Source organism: Typopeltis vanoorti, chromosome 23, assembly GCF_054136105.1.
Source record: "Typopeltis vanoorti isolate ZY-2024b chromosome 23, IOZ_Tvanoo_1.0, whole genome shotgun sequence".
Lineage (NCBI taxonomy): Eukaryota > Metazoa > Arthropoda > Arachnida > Uropygi > Thelyphonidae > Typopeltis > Typopeltis vanoorti.
In genome coordinates this window covers 1,225,450-1,248,964 of record NC_143571.1, presented here as the reverse complement: position 1 = coordinate 1,248,964, position 23,515 = coordinate 1,225,450, and the positions used below count along the sequence as shown (strand labels likewise).

Genomic DNA, 23,515 nt, shown 5'->3' with positions numbered 1-23,515 from the left:
TCCAAAGTGAACGCAATTGCTACAGCTAAATGTAATGACGTAGATCCTACATGTGCTCTTCCATTAATGCGAATGCAGTCGAAGGCATATGTTATCAACTAATAATTGTCCGGACACTTTAGCAATTTCCAACTTATACCAGCAGGCGAACCCTAATATCAGCTATGTCCACCTTTGGCTTTTATCACCTCCGGCAGACAAGAGGTGAAAATTTTCCCCATTTATCCAGTCCAGGGTAATCGTTTAACACCCATCTCTCTTCATGTCACTTCATAACATCTGCAGCTTTGTGGCATGGGGCATTGTTGTCTTGAGAGCAACACGGGCCCGTTCCATAAAACTTCCGCAGTGTAGGCAATACGTCATTATCCAGAATATCACTGCACTGCCTTCATGGAAACATGAACAACGACCTGTGGCTCCACTCCAAACCGAATTAATATCCCCCCCCACACATTTACTCCCTCACTACCAACCTTTACTGTGTGTACAACGCACTATGGTAACAAGCGTTCACCAGGCTGCCTCCACACTTACACCCTGACATCTAATTCGAAACAGATGAACCTGGATTCATCGTTCCAGAGTACCGTTTTCCGCCGATTAATTGTCCAGTTCACACGCTCTTTGCATTAGGCCATACAAGCCGCCTGATTTGTTGTTGGGATGTTCGGTTTGTGTGCCGCTGCTCTTCCGTGGAACCCAGTAAATGGAGTTCTTTTCAAACCGTATTTTTTAGTGCTCACCATGGTGTTATTAGCGCTCTGGAACTGTTCACGAACTCTACAATCGACTCATCTGTGTCGATTGTAGCTGGTTTATGCGTGTCACCTGTGTTAACATCCTCTCGTTCTTGCGAGTCATTTTTGGTTAGGCCCTGGGTATTTTCCTGCACTCATGATGCCAGAACGTCTCCATTTGTTGATTACATCGTCACCTGTAGATTTTAGATGAAGTTGAGCGACAATGGCACGTATGGACATGTCACTAATGTGACCCCCCGCGATGACACTTCTCTCGAAGTCACTGAATTCACGCCACGTTGTCATCCCACCCGTATTCAACTGCTACGATGAAATATTACTTTCTATTATCTGTAGAAACTTCAAATAACTTGCCTAACTTCAAATAACAAGGGCGTCCGAACAATTGTTGGTAGACGGTGTATCTCACAGCGAGTGTACTGAAGGGGATGTCGAAGTTCAGTCCTCTTTTTTTCCTCGCCATACATACACATACATACATACACATAAATACCGTCTATAGACGATCTTCCATGTCGGAAACAATTTAGTTCTTCTGAGTGTAGATTGCTTTCAATGCTTCTAAGCCTTTTATTCAGGATTTTACTAATAACCATCATGTCTATCAATGCATTTAACACTGATTTCCCTGTAATTTCCACAAGCATCGCTGTCTCCTTTCTTAAATACAGATATAACTTTAGCTTTTAACCAATCTGATGGAACATAACATTTCCTCCAACAGTTATTCTTTAATTTTAAGAATCTGTGTGATGTAAATATTCTCCACCATATTTTCGAAACTCTGCATTTATGCCATCTAATCCGTCGATTTTCTAGGTTTTGATTCTTCATTGCTACTTTTAGTTCTAATCTAATTGGTTCTATAACAGTACGGATTTCTTCATTATTGTTTTCTGTAAATTAAATTTGGGTCATAGCATAAATTCTTATGTTCTATCCATTGTTTCTCTGGTATTATGTTGATTTGCGCTGTATTCTTTCTTTCTTTCTTCGTTGTTTAATTTCATTAATATTCTGTCGGCTATGTATGCTTCCTCTATTTCATGAACACGTTCGCTACCACGCTACTCAGTCATAGTTTGTTCCCGCATGCCAAGCGCTTTTCGCGTCTTCAAGGTCACTGCGAGTAATCTCGTAGCCGGCTTATCAGATCGAATTTTGTTTCATACGCCAACTACGAGTAATCTCGTATCACTTCCATCGTATCACTTCGTATCACTCGTATATATTACATGTGCTGACGCCAGTGTTTATTGCTTCTAGTTCAGTTTTAGTTTCTAGTCTCTAAGAACCTTCAATTTCGCCATGATCGTAAAAGAAAACTTACTGATATAGAAGTAGAAGCTTATGCTAATATGAGCGATGATGAATTTCATGAAATATTTGGTTCCGATTCCGAAGATGATCCTACAGACGACTCTAGCGCGGTGACTCCGATAATGAAGAAACTTTTGAAGATGAAGTTAGCAACCAGCCAAATACATCAACATCAACTTATTGGGAAAATTCAGAAGCCCCCCCCCCCCACACACACACACAATTTGACTTTGTTGAAACTGCAGGTTTTAAAATTGACACTGGAAATTTCAGTATCAAAAGGTTAGTTGAACTTTTCTTTTCTGAAGATTTTCTCACAATTTTAGTAGAACAAACCAATTTATATGCTTTACAAAATATAGAGGAAAGCCGAGTTTAAAATTGATTTACAAATTACGATGTTATACTACGGATTAACTCGCGCTTGGCATACGAGGTTGGTAATCGACATACGAGTATACTCGTAGTTGGCATCTGAGGCATATACACAATATACTATATTTTAGTTGAAATTATTTCTCCTCTACCAAGCCCCCAGACGTGCTCTCCGCTTTATTCAGAATCCAAGGGTCCAAATTAAGGTAATTATACAAAGGGATAACTCGTGTTTGGCATAGGAGGTCGGTAAATCGACATACAAGTATACTCGTAGTTGGCTTGTGAAGCTCATATACGAACTACGAGTATACTCGTAGTTGGCAGCGAACGTGTTAACAAATCTGTTATTTTATTAACAAATCTTGGTGGACATTATATACTATAGTTTTAGCTATATTTCTTTTGATTTTGTATATTTCTTCTTTTAAAAATCAGGATATTACTTTTCCGATGAATTACTGGAAAATTCATCAGAAAAGAATATACTGAACTGAATAAATAGTTAAATTATTTAAATATAACAAACCATATATATAACAATGCATTAATATTTTATGTTAGAATTAAAACAGTTACATGACTACTGTACTTTAATTATAAAAACGGTTCATATTTTAAACAATAGCTTGGTATTTAAATACTGAATATCAGAAATAGTAGAATTATTTAATAAATCCCATTTTGAACAAACTATCAGCTGCTGAAGTTTGCAAAACTCTTTAAACATCATCATCATCATGCGTATCAAGGCTTAGGCCTAGCGTGGCCTGTTCTGGCTTTAGTCATCGTTGAATCTTTTTAAGAGGACGTCCTGGTTTTCTTTTTCCTAATGGCTTGTTTCGGTAATCTTTCTGTTTTCATTCTTTGAACGTGTTCCATCCATTTATGTTTATATTTTTTAATTTTTTCTATTACTCGTTCTAGGTTTAATTCTTTCATAATTTCTTTTGTGATCAAATAGGGTATACTTTGCAGTTTTTCTCATAAACTTCATTTCTGCTGTTGTTAATCTTTGTTTGTCTTTTTATTTTATTGTCCAGATTTCGCTTCCATACATTAAGACCGGTAGGGCTAATGTATTGTATACGTTTAGCCTGGTTTGTTTTTGAACTAGGTTTGGTTTAAATATAGAGTTAATTACACCTGTTATTTTTAAATATTTTGCAATTTTTATGTTTATATCTTTTTCATTTTCATATGTGATCATACATTCTAGGTAGTTAAATGAATTCACCTGTTCTAAGATCTTGTTATCTATTACTATTTTAGTTCATGCTGGATCTTGCCCTTTAAAGGCCATAGTTTTTGATTTTTCTGTTGATATTATCATTTCATAATCTTTGGCAATCTCATTTAGATTTAAAATAGCTTTCTGTAAGTTATCTTCAGAATTTGTAATTATTAATTTGTCGTCGGCAAAAAGGAAAGCGTTTAAGTTCACATCAGGAGAAAGTTTCATACCTTGATGGAACTCTTGAAACAAGAAATTAATTTTACAAGGAACTACAGAGAGAGAGAGAGAGAGATTTTATACTGCAAGGGATTTTATATTGCTCCATCTCTTTATCAGTATATTTATAAAGTAAGGAAGAAATTCCTTCAAGAGTGAATCAATTAAGGCGCATTTAAAATTGCAATATGATTCTATTAAACTGGGGAAATGCGTCCATCTATCGCTCCAGCTCTTATCATCAGGTTGTGCAGAAAGCGTGACCTATATTCTAAACTTTAAAAATAAAGCACCTTTTGGTTACGTTACCCTACTTTTAAGTATTATAATTACGGCTATTTTGCCTGCTTCCGTTTAGGAGTGCTCCTGTTTAAATGTCATTGGCTATTTACTCACGGATTCTTAGGGCATTATAGATGGAAATGTACCAAAAGTATATATAGCATAAGGAAGAAAAATTTACACATACTTTTTTTCTGGGTGTTGCGGCTTTTCCTCTTTCTGCGATGTCGAAAAACTACTGAGTGTGTGGAAGGGGGGGGGTAGGTATTTGGGAGAATTAAGTTAGAAAAACCCGGGTTTTTTCAGTAATATATATAAAAACATATATATTATATTATATAGGGTGGGGAAAAGTGAAAGGGTTGATTTTTTATATAGGGAGGGGAAAAAGGGGGTTGACGGGGCGCGGTCCGTTTCGACTATTATTGGTCGTCATAATAGTCGAAACGGACCGCACCCCGTCAACTCCCTTTCCCCCCTCCCCCTCCCTATATAAAAAAATCAACCCTTTCACTTTTCCCCACCCTATATAATATAATAATATAATATATATGTTTTTATATATATTACTGAAAAAACCCGGGTTTTTCTAATTTAATTCTACCAATTCTCCAATTTCATTCTCCCAAATTGCCTACCCCCCCCCCCTCCACACACTGAGTAGTTTTTCGACATCGCAGTAAGAAGAAAAGCCGCAACACCCAGAAAAAGGTATGTGTAAATTTCTCTTCCTTATACTACATGTACTTTTTGGTACATCTACAATGTCCTAAGGATCCGTGAGTAAATAGCCAATGACATTTAAACAGGGGCACTCCTAAACTGAAGCAGGCAAAATAGCCGTAATTATAATAGTTTATTAAAAAGAGTAACATGGGATTTTTCCCAGAAATAATGTACATAATCTACTTTTACGTGTTTATTTTACTAACGTATGGTAATAAATAAGAATTTTGCATTCGATTTTGTGTGAAGAAATTATTAAGTGACGTTGCTTTGTTTCTCTATTTTTGTGGACTACCTTTTTTTTTTTTTTTTTTTTTGGTAGGTGAAGACACAGAACAGATGTCATGTGCAGGACAAATGGATACCTTCCTTGGAGTGCAAGGCATTAAAGAGGTGAGAAGAAAATACTTATTTATTAGAGTATTCAAGTGTCTATTATGTAACATATCCAGCTGTCACATACTGCATAAATACGGTTGAGATCAGGGCCATGTGGAGGCCATTCACGTGTGGTGACGTTCATTACTACAAAGCAGTCAGTTACAGCAGCAGCCGTGTGACACAGGGCATTGCCTTGCTGAAAGAGACAATGGTCAGTTGCGTAGAAACGCCACATAACAGGAAGCATTGCATTGTCCACAATGTTCAAATGCCTCTCGAGTTGTGGAGCTTGCATATTGCGGCCCTACCATGGAAACTCATGTCATGAGCCTTGATTCTGAATGTCTGTCTGCTGATTCCTGTTCCACTCTTCGCCTGGAAATGTGCATCAACGTATCGACAGAAGAGTGGCGGTTTTTACATATTATCCTTCATAGCACACTGCGATCGCGTTCGGTGAGTGCGGTGTGTCATCCACTGCGGTAGCATTTGCAGTCGACTCCCTGCGCTTCCTTCTTGGTATGGTGTTACTAATTGTTGACCTGAAATGGCCAAGTTTATAAACAATTTGCTGAACAGATAGGCCTGCAATATGTCATTCTATCAGAACACCTCTTTCAAACTCCGTCGGTTCCCTTCTTGCGGCCATTTCACCTGGTCACAGCTACACTGACTTGATAGAATCATATTCCTTCAATCTATACCAGCCAGAAATACGTCACTTGTTACATGTTGTGTGTGTGGGGGGTTATGTTGACTTCTTTTCAAGCAGCCTAATTCACTATAATCAGAATGATGTGTAAATATGGCAAGGATATTCCCCTTGTTCTTGATTATTGTACTAATCAAGCTATACTAATCTAACATAACAAAGTAAAAAAGCAAGGAATGCACGTTAAATAATTGTAGTTGTATACACCACTGGAGATCGAACGTTGTTCAGATCTGAACGATTTACCGAGAAGTAGATCATTAGATCGCGTCTATTACTCAATCAGTTGCTGCGGTTGCAGCACAACCGGGGCACATCTGTGAAGTCTCTCGAAAAGAAGATCAGAACGTCCAGAGTTGCAGGGGTATTGTGCCAAAAATCCTCACATACTAATCACCGCTCCCTTGTTTTTTCATGGAAGAGCAGTTTAATGCATACCAAATAGCGTTCTTTTTTATCTGATAGATGTGTCTGAAAATATGGAATAGGAAAATCTTATTAATCAGGGTATGAACCATATGTTAAGTATGATGATTATGTATTGGATCTTCTTTCGCTTTCAATTCTACTTCCTACAGAAAACAGCTGTCATTTACAAGATCAAATATGATGGATATAATTATCGCCGTGAGTTTGAGGTGATAAAGTAAAAACACTTCGGCAGATATAAATTTTTCGATGAATTCTTTTATAATTCATCGAAGAACTAATTTTCTTGCGAACTATTGTGTTCGGTAATAATAGTTAAGGATGACGATGAATAATACCTGACGTTACTCAAGATAGTCATTGAGATATCATAATATTAATTGAGATCACAATAACAGTGGTCCGATTAAAACTGACAGATTTTAATATTTGGTTCTTAACTATAAAATTTCTTAAATTTCATTTAAGAAATTTTAATTTACAGAGCGGAATTACTGATATAATTTTGAAACTTCTTTACGAAAATGTTAGAATAAAAGTGATCTAGTTTCGGCACGGTGTCCCTTTTTTAACTCGAATGTAGTTTAAATGAAAAATAAAACAGTTCGACAATTTTTGTAATAATTTCAATGCTAAGCTTTAACTGAATCACAAGTTAATCCAATGAGAACTGCTGTTTGTTTTGATAAATACACTTCACTTCGAGTCTTATAATTCAAGATTCGATGATTTATAGTTTCGGAGAATTGTGATTTTTTGATGAATTGTTGGTTCCCGGTTAATTGCCTTTCGCTAAATTGTGTTTTCGATTAATCGCCATTTGATGAATTGCTTTTTCGATTAACTGTTGAATAACGGATGGATGATTTTTTAAAATTTATAAAATTATGAAAAATAAAATATTAAAAATTCTTCGCCTCTAAATATCAACGATGAAATGTTTTATTTATCTGTTGGTCAGTGTAACAGAAGTTGACACACACAATGTTCATTGAATATTGATTATAAGGAAGACTCCAGGCTGTGTACCTTTTTTGAGAACGAAAGCTAAACTATGTTTGGTATCCATAATCATTTTTGCTAAAAGTTCTAGTTTGGCCTTGCGATAAATAATATGCGGTCGTTTTTTATGGACTCTTTAAATTGTAAGAATTTAGAGATGATTTAATGGAACTTACATCTTTTTAAGAACATAAGTCTGTTTATGAAAAGTCCAATATTTTAAGAGACTTCTGGTACTCTTTTATGAGATGATGGATATCCTCGTCAGAAGGAATATGGTTATTTACAGAATAATTGACTCGGTTTAATGACATGTTTAAACTTATTAACTGACTTAAACGCCGAGAAAAATATAAGAGTTTTAATAAGGTTTCACTACTAGTTTCATCGGAAATGTGACTTCGTCAGATGAATACAGTACCATGGAGAAAACAACATCTTAAAAATATATTGTTCTTCATAACAAAGCTGACAGAATGATTAATTTCGACACAGACCGAAGCTATTCACCAATGTTCCAACCCAGAGTTATCAAGTTATCTAAAATGAATTTCGCCTCACTTGTGCATTGTGTGAATTCAGACTATTTCTTATTTGAAGACAAGCTCTACAAACAGAACAGCGGTTTGGCAATGGGTAGTCCGTTGTCTCCGAACTAGCCAACGTTTTTTTGAAAGAGTTTCAGGAAAAAGCCATTTCTTCAGCGACACTGAAACCCAAAATCTGCGTGCGCTACATGGACGACATGTTCCTAATTTGAGAGCACGGCCCAGAAAATTTACAAACCTTCCTGCATCATTTAAACAATTTTCATCAAAATATAAACTTCACATCCGAACCAGAAGTTAATAGTATTTTGGCTTTTCCAGATATAAAACTTATTAGAACAACAAATGGTGTCAAGATTTCTCTCTTTATAAAGCAAACACACCGATAGATACCTACATGCTTCGTCTCACCACTATCCCCCTCAAAAATTAGGAATTATTTCTACACTAGCTCATTGGGAGAGATCCTTGTTGGAAGAATAAGAGGAACTTCACTTGTTAAAAATATCTACAATCATCTTCGTGTACGTAATCAACATAGTAATGAAGATAACTCAAATCCCACAGCCTACACCTCCTGACCGTATATAAGTTCACTTTCCCCTAAGCTGGCGAAAATCCTGAAGAAATTTAATGTTAAAAGATATTTCTCTACCTTTCCAAAACTCCGATCTTGCCTCGGTCAACCTAAAGTAAACCACAACCTTCGGTTCCCAGGAGTATAAAAAATCATTTGCGGTGCGGCAAATCATATTATGGACAGACAGAAAATTCCTTCTCTCTTCCCCTATCCAGCCACGTTTTATTCTCTGCCAATACTAATGCTGAAAGACGTCAAAAACATCAAATAGACCATAACTTAACTTCAAACATCCATAAATGCTCCGATGAATTAGAAAGACGTATCTTGGAATCCAAAGAAAGAGCTCTCGATCCTACCCATCTAAACTGAGATTGCTGTTTAGATGGGTAGGGTCGAGAGCTCGTGTGAATGATATCCCAATATATCATTCACACGCAAAGTGCTTCACGCCAGAACTAACGCTCGGACTCAATTTCAAACACAACTACTATTTGTCTAAACTCTGTGTTTGTCTAAAAAATAATACATTTTTATGATGTTGTTTTCTCCATGGCACTGTATTCTCCTGACGAAGTCGGCATTTTTCTCGGTGTTTAAGTCAGTTAATTATTTTAAACATATATATATATATATATATATACACACACACACATTACATTTGTTTTTACCGTCCTTCCTAAAACCAGCAATGAATTTTCCTTTATTTAGATACTACAGGCTGTTAAAAAGTGCTGGGCCTCTCAGTTTTCTTTCGTAGCGATACAGTATAAGAGGTAAGCAATACGATATTTCTCTCAATATGTGAAGATTAAATGAAAAAGAGAAAAGAAAAACGATCAGTTCAAAATAGTTTTAGTAAACGTTTGACCAAACAAGACACTTGTTATTATGTTTTGTGACCTCTCGTATATGGGACTAATATTTAAAAAAATACATAAAAGGAAATAAAGAATTAATCAAAAATGAAAAGGAAGTTTTCATTATCTACTTTATCTTTAAAGAGGTAACGAAAGACTCTGCTATTGTCCTCGCGCAACGTGATTGGAAAGTCATGTGTTCGATGCCTGTCTAGGCAGGTGGAAACATTATAGCAATTTCTTTTAAAAATAAATATCTAGCTGGATTCATACAACAGCTTCAGGGATTTTTTCAGGAATCTCAGGGATTTTATTCAGTATAATATACAGTTCGATCAGTGCACATGCAAATTAGAGTCATTATAAAACATTTACAGATTTGTCTTGGTCCTTTTGGAGAAATAACGTAAGTAATCCAATCAAACAACGGTCAATTTCAATTAATGTAAACGATAAAAGTTAAGGGGATAAACATCCCTACTTGTTTTTCAGCCAGTAAGCGAAACTAAGATCGAACACTACGATCTGTAACGTTTCATGCCGACGAACTGTCAGCGTATCCAAGCGTAAGTGACCACTTGGTAGTGCCACACCACGGCAACTCGTTGCAAAGGTGAAGCAAGCTTCCTCACTGTTCTTGATATTTTCTCATAATGTAAAACACAGCTCTTAAGAGATGTAGTACTGTTTTACATTATGAGGAGAGGTCACTACCCAGACCGGTTTCAACCTTTTTTGAGGTCTCATCAGTGAGTAGCTAGACCTAGTTAATATCAGAGTTTAAGTGAAGAAAACTTACATACCTTTGCTATACTTACTGGCTGAAAAACAAGTAGGGATGTTTATCCCCTTAACTTATATCAACCTCGCCAGAAAAAAATAGCCTTTTGGCTTTTCATCTTAGTTATAATGTAAACGATGTTATCACTCTGCATATCACGTCTACTGTAAAAAATACCTATAATCATTATCCTTCAAACACTCTACTAATTGTAATCTGCTTTATGAAATAACCCAAGAATTATCACAGTCACTACCCGGGATTTGTTTTAAATTTTATTTAGATCTTTCCTAAAAAACTCTTTCAACAATATTAAATTACATCGTTCTTTCTAACATAATCTATATGGTCTGTTTACTTATGTTATCATTGAAATAAGAAACTAAGGAAAGAATTACCTCTCCAGTACTTGTGATATTTTAATAAAATATCAAATACCGAAGAGTTAGTGAAGTCACGACAGATTTTGTTTTCATTTAATGAGAACATGGAAAATTTTTCAAACTCGGTGCATTCTGCGTAGCGGACCACTTAACCCTATATGAAACTTTCGATGACATGTTTAACTGCCCACGTGAATACTCAATATACACAGTCATAAAGTTTGCTGTTGGCCAAGGAAAGCAACGGGAAAGCACCTTGTTATATAATCAGTATTATTCCTAGTAAACGTGGCACTGCCGCCTCATCAGCCATCAGATTGAACTTCGCATAATCTTGTCTTTAATTTTAAACCGTTATAATTATTTGTATTTCTAGTTTTCAAATGCTCCCATGTTAATGTTTCTCATAATTCTGTTATTTGAGTAAATTGGATTCATTCAATTCCGTGTTTACAGTCGCGTCTTCAGCTCCCGTCAGAGGACGAACTTTTCACAATAGCAAATCTCGCTTCGCATTCAAACGGAAATCCAGTTAACAAAAATAAACGTGTTTTTTTTTTAAAAAACCAACTGTCATTTTTTTAAAGTTTTGTCGTTGCTATAAATAATTAAACTAAACTTTTTTGAGTTTAGAATTAAGTTTTCTCAAAGTGCATCTAAATTTATTGATGTCTAAACTGCTGTGAATAATTGGAGGTGTCAGGAATAATAATAATAATAATAATAATAATAATAATAATAATAATAATAATAATAATAATAATAAAAAGCAAGTAATCTAATTTATTAGTCTACTTTTGAAAGCAATATAAGAGTTTATTTTAAATCCAGGGGTTACGGACAGCTATTGAACACGCCAATGGCAGTTGTGATTCAAGAAATGGTGTCTTGTGAGGTAGCTGGAGTGATGTTCACGTGTGATCCAGTCACAAGCAATCCATCCATAATTAGCATAACCGCTAACTATGGACTCGGAGAGGTATGTAATTTCTTATTTTAACCAGTTTAGTTCCGTTTGTTACCTTCATTGAGTTTTCAATCAGTACTATAAAATTATTGGATTCCAACATGTCGCAATTTATGCTAATTTTAGAAACACACGCATTTATTACAGATTTTGTATACGGTAGTTAAAATGAACTGTGCGCGAACCTAAGATTTTTTATCCACACCTGTTAGTTTATAAGGACAATATTCTAACAAGCCTTGATAGTCATGTTAGAACAAGTTTTAAGCACATTCGCGAGCAGACTGCACCTATTAGTTTCGCTACGATTGTTTGTTGTCAATCCATCCGCCCATATGTATCGATGAACTTAATATTTAAGTGTTGTATATATAAATATATAAGAAACAAATTGCAGAAAGCAAGTCTTTTACCTAGAGATTAAAGAGGATGCGATACGATAACCGTACTGTTTGAAACGCCTGTATATCAAGGAACGTGAGAGAGTGAGCATTGCCATTGTGGAGAAAAGGATCCTTGGCCGAGCCGCTTCCTTGGTCTTTTTATCGTATATCTCTTCATCGTATGTACATCAATGGCGTTATAGGACACCCTCCTGATCCGTCATTGTTTCATTCGTTTTGCTGGCAGATGGACATCCACAAAGCAGCAATTATTAGTCGATTTCTGAACTAGTAAAACCAATAAATATTTGAGGTCTGTTAATTGTGCCCACTCCGGAAGGGAATTTGAGCGTTTACCCTGCTCTTATTCGAAAAGTAGAATTCGCAAATGACATCACACTCCTGAGGTGGTTCTTTCAACAATTAGGATAAAACTAAAATAAACTGCGAATGACACCCTCTACCTAAGGACAGCGGGCAACCTTGTATTAACTGTAGCAGTGTCATTCAGCAGTGAGTCAGAGAAAAAAATCGACCACTTCTCGGTTCCATTAATACAGAAGTTCATAATAATTAAAAAGTTTATGAATCTGTTTATTTTTTGCATGTTATTTAAATTGATTTTTTTAACAAACAAAACAATTATATGTTTTCAGTAGTTAACTGAAAAACTATTGTTTCATCAGATTCCAATCACCAAATGTAGACTTCTATTTTTCCTTTCTAGTCTGTCGTATCGGCTTCCGCGGAGCCGGACACAATAACCCTGAAAAGAGATCTCAAGAATCACCTTAAAATTTCTTCCATCTCTGTGGGCAGTAAAAGTAAGAAGATTGTTCAAGACGGTAAGATACAAAGAGGTTTTTTTTCGGTTTTGTACATTCGTATTCTATTGTACTTTCAGTTGTTTCATTCATTCAGAATACGTGGATCTCTCAAAAAAATAATACCAAAATGAAATTGTGTATTATTCTTATATCTTAGTCAGAATCAAGTTTTTCACGGAATTACAACGTAAAATAGTTCGCATTTTCTAGTTAAGGATGTTGACACACGTTAGTCAATTTATTGATTTAAAGAGATTTGAATCTCCCATTAAAATAATCTATACTAAACCCAAACACGTTTCGTGTTACGTTCGTTTTGTACCCTTTTCTTAAATGTTGACAAATACTGTGCCATTAACGTGTCGAAATCAGATGGCACTCTCGCTTCTACTTCGTCATCTTGCAAGTAATGGATCGTCAGTAAGAGATGACCACGTGACATATCAGGTATCACATAAAGATTCCCATGCAACACAAAGAAAACTGCCATTCCATTCACATAAAGAAAAATGCGAAAACACAAACATTTTTGCGATCTTATTTATTTTTTAAACACTCTGGTAATATGTATTGCTATTAAAAAATTAGAGGTCTTCGAGTTATACTGATGTCGAAATTTTCTTTATGTTGCGGATGTGTTCTTCAGCAGTGGGAGAAGCATTTGCACTGGAAGATAAGCAACTTCTGGAAAGATCAATTAGATATTAAAAGCTTAAGCTATGACCTGAAAACAAACAATGAAGTTCATCGTTCACATTGCATCACTTGACTGCCACGTGACAGCGATTTAGGGCTTCTTAGTTGCTTTTTATAAGCAATTTTCAATCTAAATTACTTCCAGCAATTTATAAGCGCTAAGCCACCCGACTCGTCAAAGTAATTGCTAAAAAAAAAAATACAATGCTGTGACACATTTTAGTAGAACTATGCTGCATTGCACTTTCAGCTTCTAAATGTAAAATTGAATAGTACTAATCTTAAGAGAAATAATCTTTGAATCTTATTTATTTGAATATTTGGTCATTGTCTTTGTTTATACGGTAGTTTATAATGCTCAAAGAGCTGAAATATCATACACCATGGAAATTCAAATTTCTGTCGTCCTTAATTTGTGAACATTAACCAATAGGGAAACTTATTCACTCCCAGATTGAATTGATATCAAATGATTCACGGAGACTATCTCCAATTGAGATAGTCTCCGTGTATCATTTGGTATCAACAATGCCCTTTACTTGAAAAGACCTAGGTCTGAGTCCCACCAGGAACATGAAGAACTTTTTATAACGACTTTTCATCTCGTCCCCTATGGAAGTACAAAGTTTATTCTCCTAAAAACATGGGTTTTCGTTATATATTTAGTTTAATCCTTTATCCAAGTGTAAGCAAAGAAACTTTGCACCTGAAGTATCTTCAGAACTGAGGCAACTCGTAGTAAAGTTAGTATAAGTTCTCATCACTTGCCTTATTATCTCCCATAATGCAAAGCACATCTCCTTGCGGATATGTATATAATGATATGCATTAATGGAAGGGATCTCAATAAAGGTAGACACCGATCTGGCTAGTGGCCTTTTCCTTAATGCATAGCATTATACATGTCCGCAAGGAGATGTCCTTTGTATTATGCGAGATACCTAAGTCAAGTGATGAGAACTTATACCATCTTTACCGAGAGTTGCCCCAGTCCTGAAGATATTTCAGGCGCAAACTTTGTTTGCTTGTATAAATGACTAACTATATAATTTAGAGTCTAACTAAGTGAAAAACGTCCAACGGATTTTTCGTTATAGCGAACGAAGCTGACAGACATAGGACTGCCCTCATAGATTGCTTCAACCGTAATTCTGAAACAAAAACAACAACTGAATACGGGGGAGAATCATATTTTCATGGCATAACTGCGTTCAAAAATCTCCGACAGCTCTCATTAAGAGGGGCGCATACTGCAATCTTTTCTTCTATCAGTACACTAATGGCATCTTCCAATTAGAACAATTTTTGATTTTCTATGTTTGATCGAAATGATTATTTAGCTATTTCTGTTATTAATATTCCATCATGAAATAATCATTATCATGAAGTGTTTTTTATTATTTTGTCTCTTTCCTTTCTTAAAATCCCAATCCTGATCATGGTAATCACATTAAATGATATTTTTGTTTCAGCCTCCAGCGGTACAAGAGAAGAAGACGTTTCCGATGAGGAGGCTAAAAAGTGTTGCCTGAGCGAAGCACAAGCATTATTATTGGGCGAAGTTGGTGTTTGGGTGAGTTTACTTTAGACTGCACGATTGTGAAATTGCATAGTGAACGAAATGGAAAATTTTTCAGCAGCATCATCTCGATGACTAAAATAGTGCAATAAAAGCGTTGGATTTTAAGGTTTTTTTTTTTTTTTGAAATTTGAAAACAGGATACTTCAGTAAGTTTTATATTATTTTTGATTCCATATGAAATAGCTCATAAGCTAAAATGGACTATTTCATTTATCATACTACAATAAAAGTAATGTTAAACTTAATTGAAAATAACAACATTGCACTGAAGTTATTACTAAAACTTATCTGTCGCTAATATTTCAGCAATTATTCTAAGACAAGCAAAAACGTTAATTGTTTGCGCATTGCTATTACTGATTAAGCCTGTGTCCGTATGATTCTCATGGCAGATAATGTAACAACCTTCGGTTCAGTTGTTGGACGTACAGAAGTACAGCGTGCTTCTGGTTCATCTAGTGAGCGATATAGTACTTTTTAATGTAATATAAGCATATTTTTCTCGCAGAATACATAAAAGATGCCCAAATTTTAGAGATGACAAATTAAATAAAAAAGGAGACTACAAATTTAGCAATGGAATAAGACAGAAAGTAATAATACACTGACGTACAGGCATACATGAGAGAATGTGGAAAATATTATGGAAGTGAACAATTGCCATCAATAGCTGAACTGTATTAAAATGGAGATACTATGAAGGAATTTGTTATATTTGATATGTTTGAATTCGTGTGTGTGCGTGTAGAGCTGATCTCGATCTATATTGAATGGAAGAGGCAAGTTTAAAAAAACTAGCATTTGATGAAAGAAATGCAGAAAAAATACCCAGAAGAAGAAGAAAAGATCAAGATCTGAATATATTCATGCAGTAAGAAGAATCTTAGAAGACTGAAATATAAGATGTGACAATATTAGAATCCTGACAGATAGTAGACTAATTCAGATTAAAAATAGGAAGTTCGCAAAGCTGTACACCTTTCATGTACTACTATCATTGTATTCTGTATACAATTCCCCTCCGAGAATACATTGTTGTGACCTATTCTTCTTATTCTATTCTATTAACTTTCTTATACTTTAAATCCTACCGGCTGCGCCATTTATGTTGTGTCCCATTTTACGATTTTTATTCTATCTAACAATTGCTTCTTATTTATGTTCTCCTTTTATCTACGCACGATATATCACCAAAACTTATACTAATATCTAAGTTATTTCTCCCCTTAGTACCCCTAATATTTGTATTTATACTGCGCCTTTTGGGATATTTAGTTTGAGATAATATATACAAAAACAAGGAGGAAGAACTCAAATATGTCTGAAAGAGTAACTATGCTGCAGTCGTGACACTTTATCTCGTTTCTTAACATTGATTTCCCGCGTGATTAGGTTCGAAATTTTTCAAGTGGTGCATTGGACAGCAATTTCAGACAACTCTTTTATCATTGATCAAAGGTTTATTAAATTCCTTAACATGGTACAAATTCAATTTTTTTGTGATTACTCAATTTAATGCTAAACTAAATACTTACAAACTAACATTAGCTTAATACAAGTAATTAGGCTATGATCCTATAATGAGTATTACGATCATGCCGCCATACACATTCAACACATAAATTCACTTGATATGGACACATAAGATTAATTCACACTATTTAACTATTCAAACTTAAGTAGATTAACTAAACCATTTTTTTTTGTACTAATATACAACTATGACATTTTAACTTTCCAGTACATTACAATAGACATGCAAAATTCTCAGGACACTTAATTATTCACATAACATTAACACTAGCCAGCTTACTTTAATATATTCTGTCAGATACTAAAGTCCTAGTATAAATTTTCCTTGGTCACTTCAACAGTTCCGTATTAGAATAATGATACTTATCACAGACACATTTTTAGTTAACATTAGATATATTTTACAGTACCTTTCTTTCTTGGGTTTTTCACATGGACCTTTACTTTCTTCTGATTGAACTATCTTGATATAACCTCACCGACAATCTGCTTCTCCTACGTTCTTTTTGGAATTGAACTAGGCTTATGCTGGCTTAACTTTTCGTAACTCCGAACACACTCTGAATCATTTATATATCGGCTGTGCAACTCGCCACCTGGACATCGATTTCTTTACCTCTTTCCGTAGTTGTCACTGAAGTTGGAACACAAAGAATATGTTTTCTTTTCCTCGACTATATAGCATTCTTCGCTTCTCACATAGGAAATACGGAACCGAAATTCCGCTCACTTTTGTTTCCGTGTTGTGGCGCCGAAGATATAACTCCAATCTCGCCATTCAGGAAATCACCGTGAAATCCCAACGAAAGAGCTCGCGAAGGACTCCTTTGGAACAGAATCAAAACCAAAACCCAAAAAAGCCTCGTGGGGGGGTTTTCAACCCTTTTATACCTGTTCTCCTAACGGCACTTTTTCTAACTTCTTTTCTCCGCCCCCTTCTTGTTTTTACTTCACCGACCAATTAGGGTGGCGTTTTTCTACCAAACGTCCTTTGATCAGCGAGTCCGTGACGATGTCTCAATCCGGGAATTGACCCAGCGATTTTCTGTTGTTTTTCTTGTGCTAGCCTCTAACTTAATCCCTTTCAAAATTTTTCTACGAATTTACTTAATAACTTAATCTCTAGCCTCTCACATACCATCTTTTATGACCAATCCTTTTCTGTCTTATTTATTTAACTTTTCTTATTTAAATCATATCACAATATTAATACATTCTTTCTTTTGTTAGTTGGTTTAACAAAACCTTTATATTTTATATATTTTATTGGATGAAAGAATCTTTCTTTTTCTTTTAATTAATTCAACTATTATCTTTTATGCAGGGTTTTTAATTTATTTTATTTATTCTTCATGTTACACCATGATAGCTGAGAATTCTACATTCTTAAGATATCAGGTGTAACAACATACGGGCTTTGATTATGATGATAATGATTTTTACAGCAGTTTCGAGGGCAACAAGTTGTTAAACCCATTATATAGTTGATTAATGCTGCACTTGGGTAGTGAAATTGAAACATTCATTTATATATGATATATGATATAATATATAATAGTATAATATGTGATAAACCTGGTAATCAGAAGCCTAAGAAAATATAATTAAAAATGACAAATATAAGATATTGCTGTAATCAACATATTATTTCTTCATCGGACTGGGAAGAAAAAATTCTTAAGTTTTCATTAGTACTATTTTTCTCCTTGAAATTCTTCTTTCAGAATATTGAAGTTTGTTTTTTCTTTAATAGGTAGAAAACGAATGCTGTGCACCTAGGGATATGGAATGGGGACTAATAGGGAAAGATGTTTACTTACTACAGGTGTGTACGTACTTAATAACGAATAGCGAACTAGACCAGTTCAATTTTTAAACCTAATTATAATTAATTAATTAATATTAATTATTAATATGTACAAATATTTGGTCAAATTAATCATTATAATTGTTTATCATGATTAATGATAAACACATTGATTCGAGCACCGTAACACCTCTTAATATGACAATTATCGGAATTTAATTCACTTTTTATAACTCTCAAGTAAGGAATAGTGGTCTTGTAGATAAAACACATACATGTAAACATGTTTAGTTAACGTATCCAAAAGGATTGTAAAAGAGCTCTACAACAACAGTATCCAACTGGAAGCCATCAGAAAGCGAAAGAGTAAAAAGAGTCTTAATCGCAATAACAGAACTTCATCGCAGTCGCCCCACAATATATTCAACTAAAAATACGATAATCTCCAATCAGTGTAACATTTCCAATGAAATGCAGTAATATTAAAATAATTTGATTAAAATAATATCCTTTGAACACACGCACAACACTGTGTGTGTACGCGCGCGTGAACATGTTTTCCAATCAAATTCATCATTAATCATTATAATTGTTTATCATGATTAATGATAAACACCTTGATTCGAGCACCACACCTCTTAATAAGACAATTATTAGAATTTAATTCAGAAGATAATTTGATCTACAACTAAAATTAAAAGAAAGGGTGCCTTAAAAAAAATCGACATCCAAATATCTGAATTGTGATAAAATGCTACACACTTTGCCACAAGATAAACTGACTCAACCTTCCAAGGTCCAGCAAATCAAGAAGAGACCTGCCTTCTAATATGACCTCTGCTAAACAAATGTGATTTAAATAATCCTTGGGGTTTCTCATTTGATCGATCAAACTGTTGTGGAAATGTTCGCAATTCCTCACATGCCCCTCCTCCACAAATAAACTGAAGGACCGCAACTTATCAGTTTGCAAAGAAAAGCTGGAATCTCACATAAAAAAACCTCATTAATTCTATTTGAGTGCAGGAAAATCAGGTTCAGTTACAAACAAGTGCTAGCTGAGATTCTAGTGCTTAATGATCGAACTGAATTATATGTGAATAAGAGGAAACAACATGGTTACATGAAGACTTCTACAATAATAATACTCTGGATAACAATTTGTTTATGGATCAATCAAACTTCCTGCATACCATTTATAAAATGTACATGTGTACATAGGTGCAAATACATACACATACACAGGTTATATGTTCCATATTGTAATATTGTGCTGTGTATATAATGTAGATGGAATTCTAATGTTTAATTTCAGTACTAATTAGGATTAAACGTTGCTCACATAAATATGCATTTACAATTCATTCATATTTAGAATTCTGTATTTACGATACTAGTAAGATAAATACATCTTTTTCTTGTTTTTATTAACATTCATTTTGGATGAGGTGTAAGGTGCCTCTTCGAAAATTGTTTTATAGTTATCTCAGGAACACGTTTATTAGTTATTGTTTATTGTTGGTTTTGTAACTATGTTCAGTAGTTCAGGTATATATCACTGCATTAGCATGGGAAACACATGCACGCACACGCACGCACGCACCACACACACACACACACACACACACACACACACACACACACACACACACACACACACACACACACACACACACACACACACACACACACACACACACACACACACACACACACACACACACACACACACACACACACACACACACACACACACACACACACACACACACACACACACACACAGAGAGAGAGAGAGAGAGAGAGAAATGTAATAATCATGGGTCACTGAAGCACAATATGTAAGAACAATAAAGATTATTGTGCTTACATGTTACATCGTTAGTTATCTGACATGTTCTTATTAAGATATTTTGCCTTGTTTTTAGATATATTGATTCTTCATCGACGAGATAGAAGTCTTGAGATATTTGTACTTCATAAGAAAACACATACAAGGCAATATATCCATACATCGCCTTCACCATCCTCCGTTTCAGAAAAAAAAAGTTGCCATGAAAACTGCAGTGCAGCATGTCCACGCTTTGTGTTCTACGAATGCCTTACTACATGCTTCAACAATTACAGAAAGTTAAGTCACATTCTTAGCAAATGGTTTCAATGAGCCTTTAACAATAAAATATTAATCCTTGCTTGACCCAAAGAAAACAAACGTCCTAAATTGAAATCCAGGTAGATGCTAATTTTCTTACTCCTATGGATTAAAATTGCTTTTACAATCCAGAACATCTCCTTCATGAAATTGTATGAAAATGAACAAAATATGATCTTGTGGAATGTGCTGCCTTCATTAAACCAGAGTCCTTCATAAGAAGACAAATTTTACACCAAAGCCGACTTCTTGTAGATTATTATTATTATTATTATTATTATTATTATTATTATTATTATTATTATTATTATTATTATTATTATCAAATACCAGACTTATATGGAGTCAAAAGATTCATTGCGAGAAGCACACACTATCGCACTAAAAGCTCATCAATTCGACAAATTATCAGCTCATCAAATCATCAACTAAAAGCTCATCATTGCTGAACTGAATGTTTTTTGTTTTCAGTCTATACGGTATTCTGCCCATTTGCATACTGAGACTCATCGAACGTATCTGCATTCATCGCACATTTTGCTCAACCCATGCAAAGAACCTCCTCGCATCCTACTTATACAGTTTACAAAGAACGAGGAGGGCGAAAAAGAGGCCTTGTTCCCCCTCTCCAGTTCTATGAAAAATATCTTTCAGAGTAACACATTACTGATTTATGTGTATCATACTCCTCTCTCAGAGGCTTGGTAAATTGCATGCCCCCACTGTGTCTTTATACCCCCACATCCTGAACTGAATGTTTTTTGTTTTCAGTCTTTATATTAAACGATGTTATTTTGACACCGATATCTTCAGTTTGTAACCTTAGAACTTGATTTTTTCCTAACATTGAGACTATTTCTTACCAGTTAAAATTTTAGAAATTATGATCATTTCACCCTACCTATTCTTTCTCTCTCTTTCTCTCTGGGCAAGAGCAAAATCGTCAACCACATATCTACTCACGCATACTTTGTCTTTCTGCTATGTGTGAAACTACCGTTCTGTTGTATGAATTTGAAATGAAACTGATATCACATCGAGAATATTTCTTGAATTATAGGCTCGTCCAGTTACGTCAATCGACATACCGACAGAATTTGAAATAATGCATGAATTCGACACTCCCCTGAGAACCGAGACGGAATATTTATCAAAAGCAAATGTTGGGTAAGTAGAAAAAAAAAAAAAAACCTTTGTTTCACATAAGTTTATTACTTCTTTGCTTCATGGAGAAGCCTAATTAAATATATTCATTTATCATCCAATTGGATTATTTGACTTCGCTATGAGTGTTATAAACAGAAAAAACAAGAATTGTTAGAATATACATCAAGTAAGCTAAAATCCTGAAAACCTCAACCTAGAAGGAACTGTCCCACTTTTCTTTCTTCCCGATGCCACTACTTGATCTATCATTTGAATGGATCTCCAGGAATAGTTTACAATATATGAATCAAATATATAGATATTTATAGATATTTAAATAAATATTTAAATATATTTTATTCTTGATAAATTAGCTTTGCACATCATAGAGTTGCACATGACAGATGTAATTGGCATGCATTGGTAAAATTAGTATGAATTGTATGCAATTGCAAAACTAAAAGGCAATGTATTTAAGGATATCTAGTTTGAGATAAACATTAGCACGCAAAAATCTTCAAAGAAAGATGTAATTGGTATGCATTGGCAAAATTAGTATGTACTGGTATGCATTGGCAAAACTGAAAGGCAATGCATTTAAGGATATCTGGTTTTAGATGAACATTAGCACGCAAAAAACTTCAAAGGAAGATATAACTGGTATGCTTTGGCAAAATACTTCAATACGGCGAGGAAGAGTAATTAGCATAGGAGACGAATTGTCATCATCATATAAAGGACATTCCCGGTTGACATGGATAGAAGATGAGACATGAATTCTTAATCAAGGTGCTTAGCTATTATGTAATCTAAGCACCTTGATTAAGAATGCATGCCTCATCTTCTATTGTAATCCATTTGTTATGTCTATAGACTTGTCCCAGTAATTTTCTTTCATTCCATGTTAGTCTTCTTCAATATTAGGTTCTCTTTGATTTCACGCAAAACTTCTTAACTCGTTTTTCTTTCTCTCCAATTTACTCCTAATAATACTCTCCAGCAGTATATTTCAAATCTTTCAATTCTTTTCCAGTCTTCTGCTGTTATAGGCCAAGTCTCACAACCATACAAGAATACACTCCATATAGATGCTTTTATAAATCCTTTCCGTATGTCTTTATTTAATTTACTTGAAATAAATGTTATATTTTCTTTATTACATCTTTTGTCAAAGTAATTCTTTATATTCCCAAGGTATATGAATGTTTTAATAGGAGATGAATGTGGAGCTATTCATCTCCAGTAAAAGGAAGTGAATTTAAGTAAAACGAAATAGGTTTGTGAGTGCAGGGGTGTATCATAGCCACGATTTCAAAATCTGAAGAGCTGATTAGTTTACCAAAAGGTGAGATATCCCAGGTATTAAATCAGTGCAAAAATAACCCACCAAGAAGCTTAACAGTCTTTCAGGAATGACATCGCCGTCGTCTGAGAAGGCCGTCGTACAAACAGACCTCCCTGTGCGCAGCAATCGACAGAAACATTTAACGAAGACTGTTCAGTCCCATATCTCACCTAACTATGAGCAGTGAACTGAGCCCGATATTGACAGTGACAGTGAACAGCGGTATCCTATAAGTAAAATAAATATTTCTGATTCAGTGACCAGTATGTGTATAATCCGGTATATAATCTAATATACGAGGATGGTCTGAAACGTTTTCGGCCTAACAATGAAAAAACGAATTTATAATTTCAAAACTATTTTTTATTTTTCAACATAATATCCATTAAGACTAATACCTTTATTCCAGCGATGCTCCATCCCCATTATCTCGTCCCTATAGTGGTTCTCAGTAAGATCTGCAAAATACCACTCTACAGCT

The 23,515-nt window shown here is 34.7% G+C and overlaps 1 protein-coding gene across 2 annotated transcripts in view; it reads left to right on the top strand.

Annotated features, from left to right (window-relative positions):
- Nucleotides 1–23,515, top strand: part of LOC150093565 (uncharacterized) — a 172,118-nt gene that overhangs the window by 48,319 nt on the left and 100,284 nt on the right. For both annotated transcript variants that reach the window (XM_090412756.1, XM_090412755.1), the window contains 7 exons: nucleotides 5,243–5,313; nucleotides 9,284–9,348; nucleotides 11,428–11,575; nucleotides 12,674–12,791; nucleotides 14,942–15,042; nucleotides 18,338–18,409; nucleotides 21,604–21,710. In XM_090412756.1, the coding sequence (XP_090268882.1) occupies nucleotides 5,243–5,313; nucleotides 9,284–9,348; nucleotides 11,428–11,575; nucleotides 12,674–12,791; nucleotides 14,942–15,042; nucleotides 18,338–18,409; nucleotides 21,604–21,710 (682 nt within the window). The remainder of the gene's footprint in view (nucleotides 1–5,242; nucleotides 5,314–9,283; nucleotides 9,349–11,427; nucleotides 11,576–12,673; nucleotides 12,792–14,941; nucleotides 15,043–18,337; nucleotides 18,410–21,603; nucleotides 21,711–23,515) is intronic.